The sequence below is a fragment of the Ixodes scapularis genome, unplaced genomic scaffold, assembly GCF_016920785.2.
Source record: "Ixodes scapularis isolate PalLabHiFi unplaced genomic scaffold, ASM1692078v2 PGA_scaffold3__209_contigs__length_174095766, whole genome shotgun sequence".
Lineage (NCBI taxonomy): Eukaryota > Metazoa > Arthropoda > Arachnida > Ixodida > Ixodidae > Ixodes > Ixodes scapularis.
The window spans coordinates 77,137,315-77,155,612 of record NW_024609868.1 but is presented as its reverse complement, the minus strand read 5'-3'; the positions used below and the strand labels follow the sequence as shown (position 1 = coordinate 77,155,612).

At 46.5% G+C, this 18,298-nt stretch overlaps 2 protein-coding genes across 2 annotated transcripts in view; one reads left to right on the top strand and one right to left on the bottom strand.

The window, feature by feature from the left end:
• Window positions 1-18,298, bottom strand: part of LOC120837787 (procollagen galactosyltransferase 1-A) — a 621,404-nt gene that overhangs the window by 223,919 nt on the left and 379,187 nt on the right. The window lies entirely within an intron of this gene.
• Window positions 11,607-14,294, top strand: LOC8041005 (adenosine receptor A1). The gene has a single exon (XM_002400524.5). It carries the CDS (start codon window positions 12,804-12,806, stop codon window positions 13,863-13,865), a length of 1,062 nt encoding a protein of 353 aa, XP_002400568.1. The 5' UTR covers window positions 11,607-12,803; the 3' UTR covers window positions 13,866-14,294.

Here is an 18,298-nt window from a genome sequence, read left to right as displayed (position 1 = left end):
TGCAATGTAAAACATGCAAAAAAGTTCGTAGAATGCGAAGAAAGGAAGGTGTATTCGATTCCACTAAGTTGTGGCAGTCAGTACATTGGACAGACTGGGAGATGCGTCAACCACCGACTCAGAGAACATAACTTGGAAGCATCAAAGGCTTCAACTGAGTCGTATCACCCCATTGTCGTTCACAGCCGCACATGCGATGACTGTACTCCTCATTTTTCTAATACTAAGATACTGGGCGGGCACAACAACAGATTTGGGAGAGAAATCATCGAGTCATTTGCCATGGGGACTGTTAACAACAACATTTCTGCACCGTCATTATCATTGACAAAGACAGAGGTCGAATTCTTAACACCAGAGATGACTAGAATATTGACACCTCGTCGTGACGCTACAGATTTTTAAACTCTTATATTTATAGTACAATTCTCTTTTTGGACTGCAAACAAGAATAATTCTGCATTATCACTGACAATGACCAAGGTTAATTCTAACTAATCGAAAATAACTAGATTACTGATGCGCTTTTCAAACTTTTCTTTTAGTGTATTCCCTTTCCTTCATAACTAGTATTTCCTTTCCCTCTTTGAGAACGTTGAGACCCTTGGGGGGCGGTTTTTTATCGTTGTGCCATTCTATGTTGTTGCTAAATGAAAGATGTCCTGTTCCCGTCCTCGTCCTCTCTGTTTTATACTTTCAAGTTTTTGTATCTATTAATCAACGCGCTCGTTTTCAATTGTAACTGACAACGTTTTTCGAGCCATGTTTCGTCCAAACCCCAACTGCGTTTCTTCGGTCTTCAATCCGGTGTCCTTTCTGGAAGCTGCCATCTTCATTTCAAAGATGACCCAACTTCGTCTCCGGCTGCGTTCACTGGGCCTCTACCTTCGCAAGGATTTGCCTCATCCCTGTGTAGAGCTGGCATTTGGGTTTCGCTGCAACAACTGGGCTTCATGCTACCGAGTTATGCAGATTACGAGAAAAGAAATTTCTCATGAACTTCACGTGATGGAAAGAGTGCTTCCCTCCCAAATGGAGAAACTTTTCGGACAAGGATTCAGCGCCCGAGTGGAGTACAAGTTCGTCATGGATGCTGCTGCCAGTCTTCTTCAAGCATCCTGGAATAAACTGCTCAAGGAAGTCAACACCTCGTGTCTACAGGTAAAGACCACCAAGTTTGAACCTCCTGTGATGCTTTCTACAAAAAAGCTCTCCGGTGCCACAATGGATCTTCTGTCGAGGGGACCAAAGTTTGCTCCAGATCTTCCTTCGTTGAAGGTAGACCAGCTAGCCTCTGTGCATCAAGTAGCGTCGTCTATACCTGAACATCAACGGCAAGACTTTCTGGGCTCGGCAGTGCGTGCAGTGTGTCACCATCCACCACCTCGGCCAAGCAGGCTTCCACTACGTGCGGCTGTGCAAGAGCTTCGCCAAGAACACTTAAAATTACTGGAATCGGACAAAACGGGTGTTTTTGTAATTTTGGAAGAAAGTGCTTTTAATGATAAGGTTCTTGATGCCTTGTCAAAGAATTTTGAGCGCTTAAAAAATAGGCCTTCTGGTAGACTGCGTTCGAAGACAAAGGAACTTTGTTCCTCCTTGAACTTGACCTCTCTTAAGAACGTCATTGGAAGTCCTGCCAAACAGTATTTGTCTGTTTTCTTTACTGCAAAGACTCACAAGTATGGAGTTCCCTTCAGGAGCATAATTTCAGAAATTGGGTGTTGGCAAAAGCCCCTGGGTCGTTATCTACAAAAACAATTGTCTAATATCATCCTCCCTCAGCCTTTCAGAGTCCAAAACTCCCTTGAATTAATCCCCCGCTTCGATTCGCTTCATTTTTGTTCCATCCCGCACTCAGTTATGTCCTTCGACATTGAAGATATGTATTACAGCCTAGAACCAAAACTCATCTTAGATTCTGTGACTAATGCAATCCATGAACACGGAATTTGCGACTTTCAAAATTCCTCCGGTGTTTCGGTTGAGGGCTTCATCGACCTGATAGATACTTATTTACAGTCCACTTTGGTAGAACACGAAGGAAATATTTACAGACAAAAGAAAGGAGTTTGTATAGGCTCTTGCCTCGCACCTGTCCTTAGCGAAATATTTCTTCTTTTTGTTGACAGGGCTATCAACGATCAGTTGAAAAAGTCCTTCCAGGGTTGCCTAGTTTTTAGGTATGTTGACGATTACTTGGTCAATTATCCAGATGCTGCGTCCGCTGACAGCATCTTTGAAGTTTTCAAAGACTGTGCGGCAGGGCTTACTTTTACCCGGGAAAATCCTTCAGTGGAAGGATTACAATTTCTGGATTTACGATTGCATCCTCATTCCTCAGGTGTTTGTTGGGCCTTCCAGCAGAGGTCGGAGAAGCCAGTCCTCCCTTTCACCAGTGCTCACTCCAAGTCCGTTAAGCATGGAATAGTAAGGTCACTTTTCAAGTCCTCATTCTCCAAGTCATGCACGCATTTCTCCGAAAGTAGCCTCAAGTTGCAGCAGCAGAGGTTAGAAAAAGCAGGCTTTCCTGCTGACCTACTTCGCTCCACCCTTGAGAGGTTCATTATCAAACCACAACTTCCGCAAGTTGTTTTAAAAAAGAAAGGTCGTTTCGCTGTGATTCCCTACATGCACAATTCCGCGCACCGTCTAAGGTCTATTGCGTCCAAGTTCGACACGAGTGTGGTTTTTTCTTGTCGTATGCGCCTCAAACAGATGTGCAAAAAGGTTAATGGGAGCGACAGTCCCCGAGGGTGCAATGTAAAACATGCAAAAAAGTTCGTAGAATGCGAAGAAAGGAAAGTGTATTCGATTCCACTAAGTTGTGGCAGTCAGTACATTGGACAGACTGGGAGATGCGTCAACCACCGACTCAGAGAACATAACTTGGAAGCATCAAAGGCTTCAACTGAGTCGTATCACCCCATTGTCGTTCACAGCCGCACATGCGATGACTGTACTCCTCATTTTTCTAATACTAAGATACTGGGCGGGCACAACAACAGATTTGGGAGAGAAATCATCGAGTCATTTGCCATGGGGACTGTTAACAACAACATTTCTGCACCGTCATTATCATTGACAAAGACAGAGGTCGAATTCTTAACACCAGAGATGACTAGAATATTGACACCTCGTCGTGACGCTACAGATTTTTAAACTCTTATATTTAGAGTACAATTCTCTTTTTGGACTGCAAACAAGAATAATTCTGCATTATCACTAACAATGACCAAGGTTAATTCTAACTAATCGAAAATAACTAGATTACTGATGCGCTTTTCAAACTTTTCTTTTAGTGTATTCCCTTTCCTTCATAACTAGTATTTCCTTTCCCTCTTTGAGAACGTTGAGACCCTTGGGGGGCGGTTTTTTATCGTTGTGCCATTCTATGTTGTTGCTAAATGAAAGATGTCCTGTTCCCGTCCCCGTCCTCTCTGTTTTATACTTTCAAGTTTTTGTTGCATAATTTGCACTTGAAGATAGTATACGCACCGCATAAATTTTTCACTTAAAACATTTACAGCCAAAAGAGTATAGTCCTAAAAATACTGCGTAACTGAGGTTCTTCATTACTACCGGTTCTTGCCGGTGGATTAATTGCTTCACCCACGGTGAATGTGATGGTTAGTAACACATCAGAGCCATCCCGTCGAGCCATCCAAGACGTCCAATATCGACCCGTCACCTCACTCGTAGCAACACATCCATCACCTCGTCCGACCATAAAACACATCCGTCCTAAGCAACGCCACCCAAAGCGTCGACGCGTTCAACGTGACACGAACACAAAGGAAGCCTGCCAGAGCTCCAAGAAAGCCCGTCTTCAATAAACATGTCTCCAAAGCCGCCTACGCGTACGCTCACGCATTACGCTTGCGCTGAGATAGACGACAGGCAACGATTAACGAGCTTTATTTAGAAAAAGTAAAAAAAGCGAAATGCTTGTTCTTAAATACCGTTATTGTCGGCTTTTCTTTTCTTTTTTTCTTTTTTCGCTATGATTAAATTAAGTGTAACGCGGAGCCATAGGAACAACTTGATAAGTGAAGAGGAACGGTTTCCTTCAGTGGTTAAACAACATCGTTTTGGTGGAATCCCGAACGATTAACCGCAGGGAAATATGTTCAATTTGCGCTCCGCTATTCAATGCGTGTCAAGACTAAGCGTAAAATCTTTTCGTTAAGAAAAAAAAAATGCTGTGATTATTGGTGATTATATATAATTTTATAAACACGACTTTACGAGAATTTGAACAGTGGAACAAACGTAAAGTACCCGTACTTTGATATATACCACGAAAACAAACATCCAGTCATGCGTGAGCAGTAGACTTTTAGTTGGTAACGAATTCGAAAAGAATTTTAGTTTGGCTGAAAATTTACGAATCGAATATCGAATGTTTCTCCCAAGCCTCTCGCTACTCTTGCACCGTGCTTAAACGAAGACCCAGCGAAACTCGTGAAGGTTGTTCCCAAGCTTTCACTTGTTCATTTATAAGCTAACTTTAATCATAAAAAATTGTAACACAGCGCGCAAAAAGACGTGAACAAGGAGTAAATTGAAGAACACAGGACCAGCGCGTGTCCTGTGTTGTTCTAGTTACTTTGTGTTCTCATTTTTTGTACGCTGCGTTGCAACTTTTCAAGAAATTCACCAACTAGCCCGCACCGCCACCTCAATTCAGCAAGTTTAATCTAACTATAGTTATGGGCCGTGACATTAGATAGTCCGATGCCTCCGGTTGCCAATTAAACGAGGGATGTGACATAGAATTGATTTTGTAGAAATGCCTAGCTATACCGTATTAAATGGATTTACAAACCTTGCTATATGCAAGAAACTTTCCTTCCATTTCGAATATAAAAAAAGAAACGGATGATGAACGCAGGTTGTCAGCGCATCTCGGCCTAAGAAATACTATTGCAAAACACTAACACTTTAATTTTGACATTTTAAGCGCTATGTAGACACCAAATTCACGAAGTTTGCGTTTCTTTTTTTAAATAAATTAGGCGCGCGCGCACTTTTCCACTTTAAAAGTGCGGTTTTCTCCCAATCCCCCCAATTGCATTATCTACATACATTTTTCCTTTCTTTTTTTTTTTTATGGCGGCGGGTTATTTTATTTGGTGCGCTTCTTACCGAGCAACGGTGCATTGCGGAGAAGCAACACCAGCACAGCCCGCTTGCACGCTCTAAGAAGAAATGAAGGGAAAAAGGTAGCAACGGCGCATTTTCCTCCCTTCTACTGACACGCGCCCAGGCGGACAGGAGAAGAAGGGAGGAACGAGACGTTTTTCTCCTTCTCCAGGCAGACGGGAGAAAGCTTCCGCCCTCCCGACTCATCTTTCGGTTTCGTTTTTCGAGCACGTCGCACATATACGTTCTTTAATAAAAGTTGAGTTGATTGAGCTTCAGCGGCAGCGAAGGCCGCCTCTAATTCCGTCTCCCAGTTCAAACGTGCAGAACATTTCGGTTGCATTGACGTGTTTTACCCCTAATTTTATCAAACGAGCAAACGAAGCCGCTAGAAACAGCGAAGTTCCGGAGCAGTGCCAGCAGCGTTACGTACACTGGGCTAAAATGGCCATCTCCGTGTTGCGGAACCCACGCGGAACCATGCGGACCATGCGGAACGCTGTGTCCACATGTAGTGGATCGGTCGACGTTGACAATGTTATGGAAATCGAGAAAACTGCGTCCAAGACAGGCAGGTTTTGCTGCCGGGTGCCTGGGTGCCTTCTGTGATGAGTTCGGTTCTGTTTTCCCATGCCGAGTGCCAACCGGCAGTCAACGTGGTTCTGTATTTCTGCGTGTCAGCAACATAGCAGCAACATCGCAATAGCAGTGTTGTGCGTTTTGAACAGAAGACTAGAATTATCGCCGATGTGATCGTGTGTTCGCGTATCAGTAGTGTAACAACAATATGAGATGGCGTAAACTGTCGGGTATTGGTGCCTCTGGTCGGGCCGTGATCGGAGGGGCGGGGTGTCGCAGGTTGACATTCCGCTTTCCTTTAACGAGTTTAAGACCATTTGAGGGATTAGTGCAATCGATCGACGTGCGGATAGTCATGTTGGAGCGCTGGTCTGGACCGTAGCTCCTATCGTACAGTGGCAAATGTGACTGTCGGTTATCTCCTCCCCGAGAGCGATTGCGCTCTGGGGAACGGACTGAACAGCATGAAAATATGCCGAAAAATACGTATATTTACAGTTTAGAATTTTAGCATTAAGGAAAGACAAAAGGTGAAGTCGAACAAAAAAAAAAGCTGTCCTTTATTTTGCTGTTTAAATATACTAGGGTTCGTGGAGAAACTACGGATCCCAGCGCGCCTCTTGCCCTCCAAGTGACGCGTTGGGATGAGCGCCAGAAGTTTTCGAGCTCGCCACGGCGTAGATCCGTAAACGTAAAGGAGCTTTGCAACGATATTCAATTGGAATGTTTTTCACTTTACACGAGCTTACTGGCACACCTGGGACTCAAGGATACTCACACGCAACGCCACTGTCCAATAAACTCCTTTGTTGCGGTGTAATTTCAAGGACAAAATCGATCATTTTCATTCAATCTCTCCTTTGCAATATTTGATGACGTAACGTGGGTATCGCAGTACACCCCATATTACGATATTTGAATGCGGTTCATAGATTGGACCCGAGCATTGCGTGGGCACTCGCAATGCTGCGTTGTCTCTAAAGGGTAAACAAACAAACACATTACACGAAAGAAACTGTGTGAGGTCGATGCGCCGTAGAATGGGTACTTTGGTTAACACTGGATAAAACGATGTCGCCATTGCAGCACGACTGGTTCCCTGGGGTCTTTAACGTGTACCATGTATTGATGACACAGGACCGCACGCCGATACAACGTGCATCCATATCGAAACACGAAGGGTCGGGGATGTAAAGGGTCAATGCCATTTAGAAATGCATCGTTGGAGTCAGTTGGAGACCAAGAGGACTAACGTACACTTGTTTGCACTGCAACTTGTCAGAAACGCACACTCCTCTTTTGTGGAAGGAACGGGGAGTCTGAAGACATTTTGGTGGGTCCTCTCTGCTGCATCATAGACCATTTCACTGTATAAAGCGGTGTCCTGAAACCGACGAAAGAGTACTTAAAAGGAGCGGTGCAACGATATTCAATTGGAATATTTTTTCACTGTACACGAGCTTACTGGCACTAGTGGGATTCAAGGATACTCGAACGCAACGCCACTGGCCAAGAAACTCCTTTGTTGCGGTGTAATTTCAAGGACAAAAGCCATCATTTTCATTCAATTTCTTTTTTGCAAAATTTGATGACGTAACGTGGGGATTGCAGTACACCACAATGACGATATTTGAATGCGGTTCATAGATTGGACCCGAGCATTGCGTTGGCACTCGATTTGGGCTCGTGATAATTACTAGCTCGAGAAGCATTCGGGTAGTGGTCCGTGTCCAATCGCTGCAACGACGACAATAGCCGAACCATAACAATGTTTGGAACTCAGCTCGTGTCCTGTGCTTTGCCAACCCCAGCGCGTGGCTATGATCAACATTGGCGGCATATAATCGGCTCCAGAACAGGTGGCCGCTTGTTCTGGCTGCGAGGTGAGGGGTGAACGGTGCTCGTTTTTCTTTCATTTTTTTCCGGAACTTCTATTGCTTGCTTTGAAAAACGAACGGGTGTTTCATAGGTCATTAACGTCAGGGATTCGTTTTAAGCGGTATTTGCGCAAAGTACAAAAATGGTTGCATCGCCTCTTTAACACCCGCAAATCGCGGCTTCGACTGCATTCAAGTTGGTCGAAAAGAGATTTCTCTGCCCGTGAAGCATCACTTCCAGCTGAGCGAATATCCGCTCTACTGAGATTAATATACCGATCTCACCGGCCAGTTTGACTACGCCACCGCTGCCGCAGTGCATCGAGGGAGCTTTAGTCTTTCTGCACGTGCGACAACCTCGCTGGAGCTCAGCGCTTGTGGAGCAGGAGGCGACACGAGCCGTCTTGTGCACTGCTGCCTGCCTCCTGCGAACTAAAGTTATGGCGGCGTCACGCATGCGCCGAACGCTTGGTGAGATCGGTCTATTCAATACGACAATAGACCGATCTCACCAAGCGTTCTACGCATGCGTGACGCCGCCATAACTGTAGTTCGGAGGAGGCAGACGCCAGTTCACGAGGCAGCTCATGCCGCCTCGTGCTCTGCTCGCGCAGACCTCCAGCAGGGTTGTCGCGCGTGCAGAAAGACTACAGCTCCCACGATGCATGTCGGCAGCGGTGGCGTACTCAAACTAACTGGTGAGATCGGTCTATTGCAGCCGCACAAGAACAGCACAAATAGAAAAAACAAACACTACAATAGAAATACTGGCTACAACGTGCCGTGCGGGGAAACAAAAGCATGGCTTGGAACCGCATTGGAGCGGCTTGATTTACTGGCTTTCAAATAATTACGGCATGAGCGTTTACTCCTTACTATGATTTATCCCCTGAGCCGTTCAAAACACTCTCAGAGGTATGACATTGCTAGAAGAAAAACAGAGATGCTGCGAATATTTTTTATTACTTAGGCATTCACAGAGATATTCCGCACGTTCAAAACAATCTGTATAAAAGACGGAAACGCAGAGCGGGGAAGTAGTGATCGGGTTAGTGTGCTGTTGTATTTATATTTGAATGTGCCATGTATGTATATGCGCTCAATGTATACGTTCGGCTGATGCTTGTAGTATACGCAATGTGTCCAGATGTGTGTATAATAGAGGTTCCCGAAGATCGCGAAGAGCAATGATGGCGAAAGCAATTAAATTTTTTTTTTTTTTACAAGAATGGGGCGGTACATAGTGCCACCTACCCCTAGCTACTTGCAATTACTCTGCTTGAGCCTGCCAACTGGTGGTGACCTTCTTTCACGCTACGTGATAATTTCTGGGTACCGTGCAAGAGCGGCTTCGAGTTTGTTCTTTTGAGAGCAGCTTTTGGTTTCGCGAATTGGTTTACCATTCCTCCGTGATGTGCGGTTGACGAAGGCATTGTGACACGAGGAATAGCAAAGGTAAGATGTAAAGTGCGCGAAGTAACTGGGTATCTGTTGTCTCTGTTTAACATCGCAGTGCTGACGACGAGAAGACTGAATAACTGCTTTCGAAACGGAAGTCTCTGTACCTGCGGGGGGAATCTGGTTTCGGAAATAAACACAGGTCGCGGAAAGCTCGTGTTACGCTTTTATTTGCTGCTCCTCTCGTCCGGTACAAGAGACGTAGCATCCTCGTTAAGCCCTTGTTGAGCTCGATTTGCTCGATACGGGGCTGCCATAATGAGATGCAGGCGACGGAAAAACTTTGCTCTCCTGCTTTAGGGACGAAAGTTTCTGCGTTTCTAAAGGAACATAGGTTACAAGATCGTTCTCCCCTTAAGGGAGGACTATAGATACCCTTTTCTGTTATGAATGCACCTGTATTGCTTCTCCGCACTGTACCCGTGCACGGTAAGACGCGAGCTGAACGGGGATAACCCGCCGCGATGAACACTTCGAAAAATACGAATATCGCATTTCACCTTGAAGCGACTATCGATTAGTGTATTATTCGAAGCTGCTATTCTAAATTTCGAATATTCGCACAACACTACCAAAATCAACATCACGAAATGCAAGGCAAGTTTTATTTTGACGGAACAGGGAGAGAGAAAGGTACAACTAGATGCACCACTAATTCAGATGACAGATGTTTTCAGTGGTATACTGGACCTATAGACCGACACGCTGTTTACAAACAAGCCCGCGTTTGCCCACACCAGGCGTGGGCACTACGTGTGCGCAGAAACGAAATTCATGTGGAGTGATGCGTCTGCGCATGCGCAGTGCCGTCGACAGCGCCACCGCTGCTGAGTGACGTGAGGGCCGCGCGTTGGTCTATACAAGCAGTCAGAAAAGTTTAAGCAGAAGAAACTAAGGCGAAGGCAATGTTAATTCCCAACCCTACTGTTGTGTCACACCAATGTTGCGGGGTTCTTGTAGCACCTGTGCTGTATACACACCACTGAACGACGTGTTTTTTTTTTACGTGTCATAAATGGCGATTTATTGCGGCGAATAGTGGTGAGAATATAAGCACTGAATACCAGACGCCCAAGGCATTGAGCGGGAGCGCGTGTTAAGTTGCTATATGACTTGAACAAAAGAAAACGTGACTTGAAACAGAGGAAGGAATGCACGTAAAATAAAAACGACAGGGAAAGCTGCGAACTCGGAAATGCACGGAAAGTAAAAAACGTTATCCCCGTCCCCCTCCCCCCCCCCCCTCTTTTTTTTTTTTTTGTCCATTGATCTGATTTAAGGTGAAGAGCTGATGGCTGTTTGCTTTAAAGCGATAGCTTTATGAGCGACAATTTGCAGATATTTTGTCCTCGCACCTTGTCGTCACCGCGCGCGCGAAAAAATAAAAAATAAAAACCTCGTTCTCTTCTCTCTTGCCGTGAGGAGAGGGAAGTCGGGACTCCACGTCCGCCGTGCCGCGCTAAGCGAGCGAAGACAAGCCAAGAGGTCAGCCCTGGCGTCCCACCGAGAATTACGCAACGAAGGGTGAATCATCGTGTCGTGTAATTGAAAAATTTGTTTTCAAACATCACTCGCGTTATGCGAAATCCCACTTTAGCATTATCCAGCTGCGTAATGCTGGGTGGTTTTAGAGGCTGCAACCGAGCTTACCCATTTCACGGATCACTGGTGGCAGTCGTCAGTGGCATCCCCGACGCCAACCACGACGGCTATGAGAATGAACCACGTCGTACCTCCGTCCTCGGGTACGGGACGGAACCATTCCACCCCCATTGCGCGACCGTGCTACAGCTGTAGCTTTCGTTTCTTCCCACACTGTGGACGAAAAGTACAACTTCTTTAAAGCATATTTCATATGACGCACTCAAGATGAAGTGCTGAAAAAGTTGCCTGACGCCTAAGCTGGAAAAGAAGCAACGAAGACGGTGGACATTATTTAAAAATCAAGCTAATTATCCGAACTGTAGTAAAAAAAAAAGTTAAGGACATTTTAAAGAGAAGAATTCACTGTGAGCTCTTACCAAAATAGACAGCAGATGGCATACGTAAACTGGAGCAAGTACAAAAGAAAATCATTCATGTATATATAAAAGCGACGACGTGGAAGACGTCCCCATCAATTCCTTCGTAACGTGGCATCTCTTTAATGAGCGCCCTTACGTCGGCTCGCGATCACAGACCCGTGGCTATGATTGCGAACGCTTCTGTCGCCCCGCCGATTTCCACGGCTCATGATGGAAACTAATTCGGACCCCCGGGACGACATCATTTCCTTCCGAAGTGGACCGTGCGTGCACGAGGCGCACGAGCGGAATGGACGCGATGAAGAGGAGTGATGAAACGCGCCCCGGGCTGGAACTCCGGGTGGAACTCCGTGGGTGCCAACGCGCAAGCGCATCGCGAGGCTGAGTCACATCGACGAGTCCGTCCAACGAGAAGACGGAGCGGCAGAGGCGGTGGCGCCTGCGCGCAAGCCTGCGCTTCAGTCAGTCGACGCGCGCGCGATCTCCCGGGAGTAGGGGAGCGAACCCCCGACCGACCAGTTGAGCGCGAGACACAGGGTCGAACGCCTCGCTTAGCAGATCGGCTCCACGTGCTCTCGCCGTCGTCAGTGCGGCCGCATTTGTCGACTTCGAACTTCGCTAGGAGTTTGCAGAGAGTTCAGAGACGCTCGTGAGGCGGTCCCGATTCTTCAAGATTTTGTGAACTCAAGCCTATCGAACTTCGATTCTTTATCAAGTATTTATTTGTCCTGCGCACTAGTGGGAAAGTTGGTGCCGTGTTTGGCGACCCGTCTGGATTTGGTCAAGTGCGGGCGCCTCGGAAGTGTCGTGGGAGTACCGCTTTTCGCGCGAACTGTCCGTGGGATGCTAGATTACAGACCCTCATTAATGTTTCGTACATTTTGAAACATTCCTGTGCCCAGATTTTTTTTTGTTTTTATTGTTTTGTCTTCGACGTCAACTTGGCGTCGGTGTGTTCATCGGACCCCAGAGGATACGTCGTCGATTCCTAAGAAAGATGAACAGGCTTCGGTTTCAAACGTCGTGAGTGTCTCGTCATAGTTAGAACGCCGACGAGAATTTGTCTTCAACCTTGTCATATTCCAATGAAGCTCCTGAAAATTGGAGTTTCAGTCACTCTTATTTCTGGAGGTGGAACAAACCGTCAATAGTCGTTGTCCGTTTGATTTATCGCAACTATATCCCTGTCTGAATATCCAGGCCCTTAACCCGTTGTCACAGCTTAACTATTTCGTAAATATGTAAAAGCAAAACGCCGTGGCGGTATTGAGCAAACCAAGGACAGTATAAATCTCGTTCGTGCAGTGCATTTGTTTTGTGCTTGTGCTTACGCACCCGCATGTTTCTTAGTCAAGCAACAGAGCCCTGAAAAAGTACAGAATCGGACAACCCGTCACTGGCGACCTCCGCGTAGCGAAAGGAACAGACACGTTAGAATACGTGACTCACCAAATCTTTCTGGCCACTGTCAAGCTTCCAAGGCTTAAAAAAGAATGCTTTTGACGGCAGGTGTTTAATAGTACGTGCGATTCTCAAAGATCTCCATATCCCTAAGGAGCACACAGCGAATCAATGCACTCGATTAAAAGTAAAAAAGGGTCACAGTGTGACATCTTCATGAGCAACTCCAAGCGTCTACAACCCCGAAGTTTACTCGACCAAGCCAGTACTTAGCTGTACCCTACAAGAGACCCTTGCGAGCAAAAAACTCTTCGTCCCGATGACAAATCAGACATTCGAAGACAACGACAGCGCGACGACGTCGCCGCTGCAGGTGGCTCGCGACGTCTACCGCCTGGCAGTGCCCGTCATGCTCGTCGCCTGTCTTACGTCCATGCTGTTCAACCTCCTCATCGTCGAGTCCGTGCGATTTCTACGTCGAAGCCCCAGTCCCACGCTGTGCTTCAGCCTGAGCCTCTCGGCAGCCAACGCGTACGCCTCCCTGGTCGTGGGAGTGGGCCTCGTGGTCAACAGTCTCCTGCCGGCAGTGTACCACGTACAGCCCCCGATATGCGTGTCCCTGTCCCTGGAGGCGTTCCGGCTCACGGGCCTCATCGCGTCCGTGCTACACCTGCTCGCCCTGGCCATCAACCACTACATCGGAATCCTGCGGCCGCTCCACTACGCAGCCACGGTGACGCGGCGCACAGTCTGGCTAGCCACGGCCACTATGTGGATGTTGCCGCTCGCCTTCTTTCTGATCTACTTCTCCAGCGTGCCGGGCCAGGGCTTCCAGTCGCCGGACTGCAGCTACGAGTTCATCCTGTGGAGCACCTTCCGCGTCACTCTATCCTTCCTCTTCTTCCTGCCGCTGGTCCTCATGTGCGCGATCTACGCGCACATCTTCATCCTGGTGCGCCGTCACCAGCAGGGCGCCGGTCTCTCGGCCCAAGTGCCCAATCAGCTGCGCAAGAGCGTCAAGGCCGTCCACACGACGCTGCTCATCCTGGGCACCTACCTCCTCGGATGGGTGCCCGCCGTGCTCTTCTACGTGCTCACCTGCCTCGACTGCGCTCTGCCCATCACGTCGCTGCCGCTGGACGTTCGGCTCACCTTCGGCATCCTCACCAACTCGCTCGTGCTGCTCAAGTCGTTCGCGGACCCGGTCATATACGTCGTGCGCATGCGCGATATCCAGGACGCCTTCAGGCTCATGTGGAAGTCCCGCTGCGGTCTCGTGGAAGCCCCGCGATCCGCCGACCTGCTCCGCCTTGCCCACTCCAGGACCGACACGCAGCGGATCGCCAACGGCTCGCACAAGCAACGGCCCCAGATCAGCTAACATGCGGGCCGTTGGCGTGCCAGTCAGTCCTGCGAGGACTCGCCGTCGCAGCGCTGCTCGTCAGTGAACTGACGTTATTGTGAGATCATCAGACCCAGAGATTGCGACGCAGTGGAACCACGTCGGAGACAAGGTGCTCTCTTTCTTCCTGCAGAACTACCTTTACAAGGTTATTATAGTCCTTTAATCGATCATTGTTGCGATGCCATTTCGTGCGTATTTCCCACAGGCATAAATGCGCGCCGTACTCCCTTTTGTTGCTCATAATTGTACCTGAAAAAAGGGTACGAGCCCAGTGCCCGGTGTGGCATTAAAGTGTGTTACTATTTCAGTTGATACTGTCCGTTTCTTGTGATTAAACAGCGACTAAATTCGACCGACCTTAAATTTGGTATTCCATAATGCCCGTGTCCCACTAGAGCGACAGACAGAGACAAAAGACAGCGACAACCCTCAAACCCATGCAGCATGCTCTTGATGGTACCTTTGGCAGGCGTTTATTCATTCGGTGCTCGTGAAGTAAGCACGAGCGGTTGCAAGCCTGCCAAAGCTACCCTCGCGTGCATGATGCTCGTGTTTGAGCATAGCCTCCTTTATTCTACAAAGCCTCTCAAATCGCGAAAGACTCTGGTTTGAGGCCTGTCGTTGTCTTTTGTTTCTGCATGTCGCTCTAGTGAGACACGGGCATAAAGCATACCGAGACAAGAATGCTTGGGCTGGCATCATGTAGCACGAAGTCAAGTGTTGACTGATTTTTGACGAGTAATTTCACCTAAGAGCTCTTGCACATACTGATATGTTTTAGGTTCTAAGCACGAAATGTTTTCACACTGCATCAATATCTCGAACGAATCTGGCTGTTAATAACAGGAGGTTATCTAGTGCTTATGTTCAATGGATCTATGCCATTTCGTTGCGGAACCTTTCGGTGTAGGTTTCGGTGCGGATTGAATTTTCGGTGCACGGACATTTCGGTGCATGGACCTTCTAGTGTACCGACTTTTCGGTGTAGGACATTTTGATGTACGGACGTTTCGGTGCATATACTTTTCGGAGCGGGGACTTTTTGGTGCATGGATCTTGTGTGGATGGCCATTTCAAAGTTACGATTATCTTTCGGTTATCGCTAAAAGTACAGGTCTCGCGTTCTTAGTACCTCTATTCACATTTTTTTGCCATATTGTGTGGGTTTGAATAAGCATTCCCGCTTAACACATTCAATTCTAATAAAAATTACTTTGCTGGACCTCGCAACAAAATTAAAAATCCAGGCATAATAAAATTATTTCTTTAAAATTCGCCTAAAAATTGTCTGTGCTTCTTTTCGGCGTAAGTACAAACGGAGCCGACGCTGCGAGGTAATAGGGACAACGAAGCAGCGTCATAAGCAGAAAAGTCACTAGGCCTTTTCGGTTGATGACTGGTTCAGCAATGATAGAACACGTACAGAAGCATGACGAACAGCAAAATTCTGCGCTTTTCACGCTGCCTGATTGTTCCCATCAGCTCGTAGCGTTGGCTGAGTCTGGACTTGAAGTAAAATAAGTATAAAAGTTAGTTTTCCTAAAGAGGCACCTGCACATTTGCTGCTCCTCGCGTTTTGCAACATACAAACCGTAAACCTTTGAATGTAACAATGAAGCAGTTATGAAAGTTGTATTTTGATTAACTGAAATGCTAGCAACATGTCGTTCATCAACACAGAAATAATTCGTTCGCGGATTCATTTGAGTTCAATGCAGTATTGTTTTTTTTGTTTTTATAAAACGGGTCTCTTAGCGGAATTCCACAAGATGGCGAAGATTTACGCACGAAGAAACTAACTTCCACCGGAAATGGAGCACAGCTCGCGCCCTCTAGGCGACTGGTGGCCGCCGATAAAATCTGCCAGATCTCGGACCAGTCGGATTTTTTCAGCGGCCACCAGTCGCGCATAGAGTGCGTGAGCTTCGCTCCATTTCAGGTGGAAGTCAGTTTATTGTTACGTGTTGCTCTTATGTCTGTCATATATTATGAACCAGGTAACGTAGGAAAAATACGCCACGAAGGAAGCAGGGAAAACCTATTGTTTGCCAAACATTATTAACCTAGGACCACAAATATTACAGAGAACATATTCTACTCTTTTGTATGTGCGCAATTCTTCAGGGGGGGGTATAGTGACGTTCCTGCATTCCATTTTTAAGCGAATATAAGAGTCTGTATTTTTCAGTCGTTGTTTTCTTGGAGGGATGTTTGACAAACCTAATGAGAATGTTTTTTTTGTGCGTGTGTTTTTGTGTGTGTGTGTTTTTCTTTTTTACGTAAGCACGAAGCAGTAATTTTGCGAGGACGCAATAACCGGAGTACAAGTTCCCTAACGACAAGCTTAAAACCGGCATTACATTGGTAAGTTCGTCAGAAAACGTTCGAACGTGCAAATGCTTGCAATGGCGCGTTTGCAACGTTAGGCGACAACTGTTTCAATACGCACTCTTCTATTTACACCGAAACAGCCGTGCACCAAAAAGTTTGTACAACAAACGGTTTGTGCACTGGAATGTTCACGCGAAAAGTCCATGCACCAAAAAGTCACCACCGAGTCATTCAGCGCCAAAATGTCAGCATTCCTGTAAGGACACTTATCATGACAGCTCTGGCGAAACTGATCTGGGAATATACCGCGAAGAAAACGCTTCAGCCAATCAAGATAACTTGTACCGCGCTGCCAAAGAAGAAAATAAAGATGGTAATCAATGGGGAGCCGTGGTTCCTATGCGGTACGTTCCGCGGCCGGCCCGGTTTTGGCATGGTGGTACGATAGCAGTATCACGATGACGCAGTGCTAAGACGTTCTTTCGCCTCTAATCGGCGCGGAAGGAAATATGACGCCTATGGCACTATAACCGCGCAACGGTGGATGAATTGTGCGCAAAATCAACTGTTGACAGAACGGGGGACAGACCTGCCATTTCCTTTAAAGGAAAGCTGCAAAGGTTCTTGAAGAAAAAAATGAATTACATTGAATTTTAGCGTATTTTTGTCCTGTGAATTCGAATATTATGAGCATTTCTCCCGAACGTGTGGATAGACACGAGAAAAACCGAAAGAACCAAACACTGAGTGTGACGTCCTACCTAAAGGTTTTAACAGCCTTGCGTAAGCCGCTTGTTAGGGAACGCGGGTAGCGTCTTTGAATGCTCGGGTAAGGCATGTGGAAGGCGCGGAAACATTAAGATCTATGTATATTAATAGGTCACAATTTTCTCCTCCCACCGGAGACGACGGGAAGGAGGGTCTTCAGCACTACTTTGAAAGTGCCGTTGTGGCTACTTGGCGCATTCATCTGAAATACAATTTGTTATTCGTTATCCTGAAGGCCAAATGAAGGCGATCTGAACATTTTTTCTCAAATACGAAACCGCTTCCATTTTCCTTAAAAAAAAAATAAAAAAAACACTGGCACACCCCCCCCCCCCCCAATTTTTTTTTTTTTTTTTTTGCCAGGCGATTGTTTATTGTGTCAGAAGACTACCCAATCACGTTTTTGCTAACGCGTCACGTATCTTTTTAATAAAGCCAAGAAACGCCACTGCTCTAAACCAAAACTGAAACTGGACTGGGGAAGAATAAATATAAAGAGGGATAGCGCTGCCGAAAATCACGTGGCCCTGTGCAACTTTTTTTCTTTTTTGTCAATCTACCTATTTGCAACTTTTTAAAACCCACGGAAAATGAGTATCATATATTTTTTATATTTTTATTATTGAGTGGGTACCTTAGATGGCCAATGACTTTGATTATATTTGGTGGTTGTGCCTAAACCATAAAAAATGGCATGTGGCCACGGAGAAAAAATTAAGCGCGACTCAAACGGGCCAGCTCTCCATCGGCGGTTTTCGGGCGGAAAGAAAACGAATTTTGAGCCGCAGATTGTGTTCTGCGTAGTTGGGCTCTCATATGTCAAGGACAAATAAAAACCTTGGCGAGCATAAATACCCTGTCAGTGTCCTTTAAAGCCAGATTTATTGTCCTGGACTCTCCGCTAACAAGCACCCGCGGAGCGTGATGAAATATTTTCCACGAAAAGCCTCCCTCAGTACACTTCATTTCCTCACCCGATATGCAGCCGTCATTTGCTCCCATGGCAGGTCTTCTTAACTGTTTATCCGTACACCAAGAGATGACCACCTTGATTATCGTGATTTGGAAGATATAATAAAAAAAATGTATAAATTTATGCAATCACTCAGAAGTACCCTAGGCACCAAATAAAAATGCACGAACGTATAAAAAAGTACGGTGGCGGCTACATCAGCAGGCCTATATCCAGTTAGCTCCACCGAGCGCCAGCCGAAGGCTTCAATAAAAACAGTCAATTTGAACGCAACTATAATTATAATGCAATTAAATGCAAAGGTGCAAGCGAGCTGGACAAGAATGACGAAAGTAAT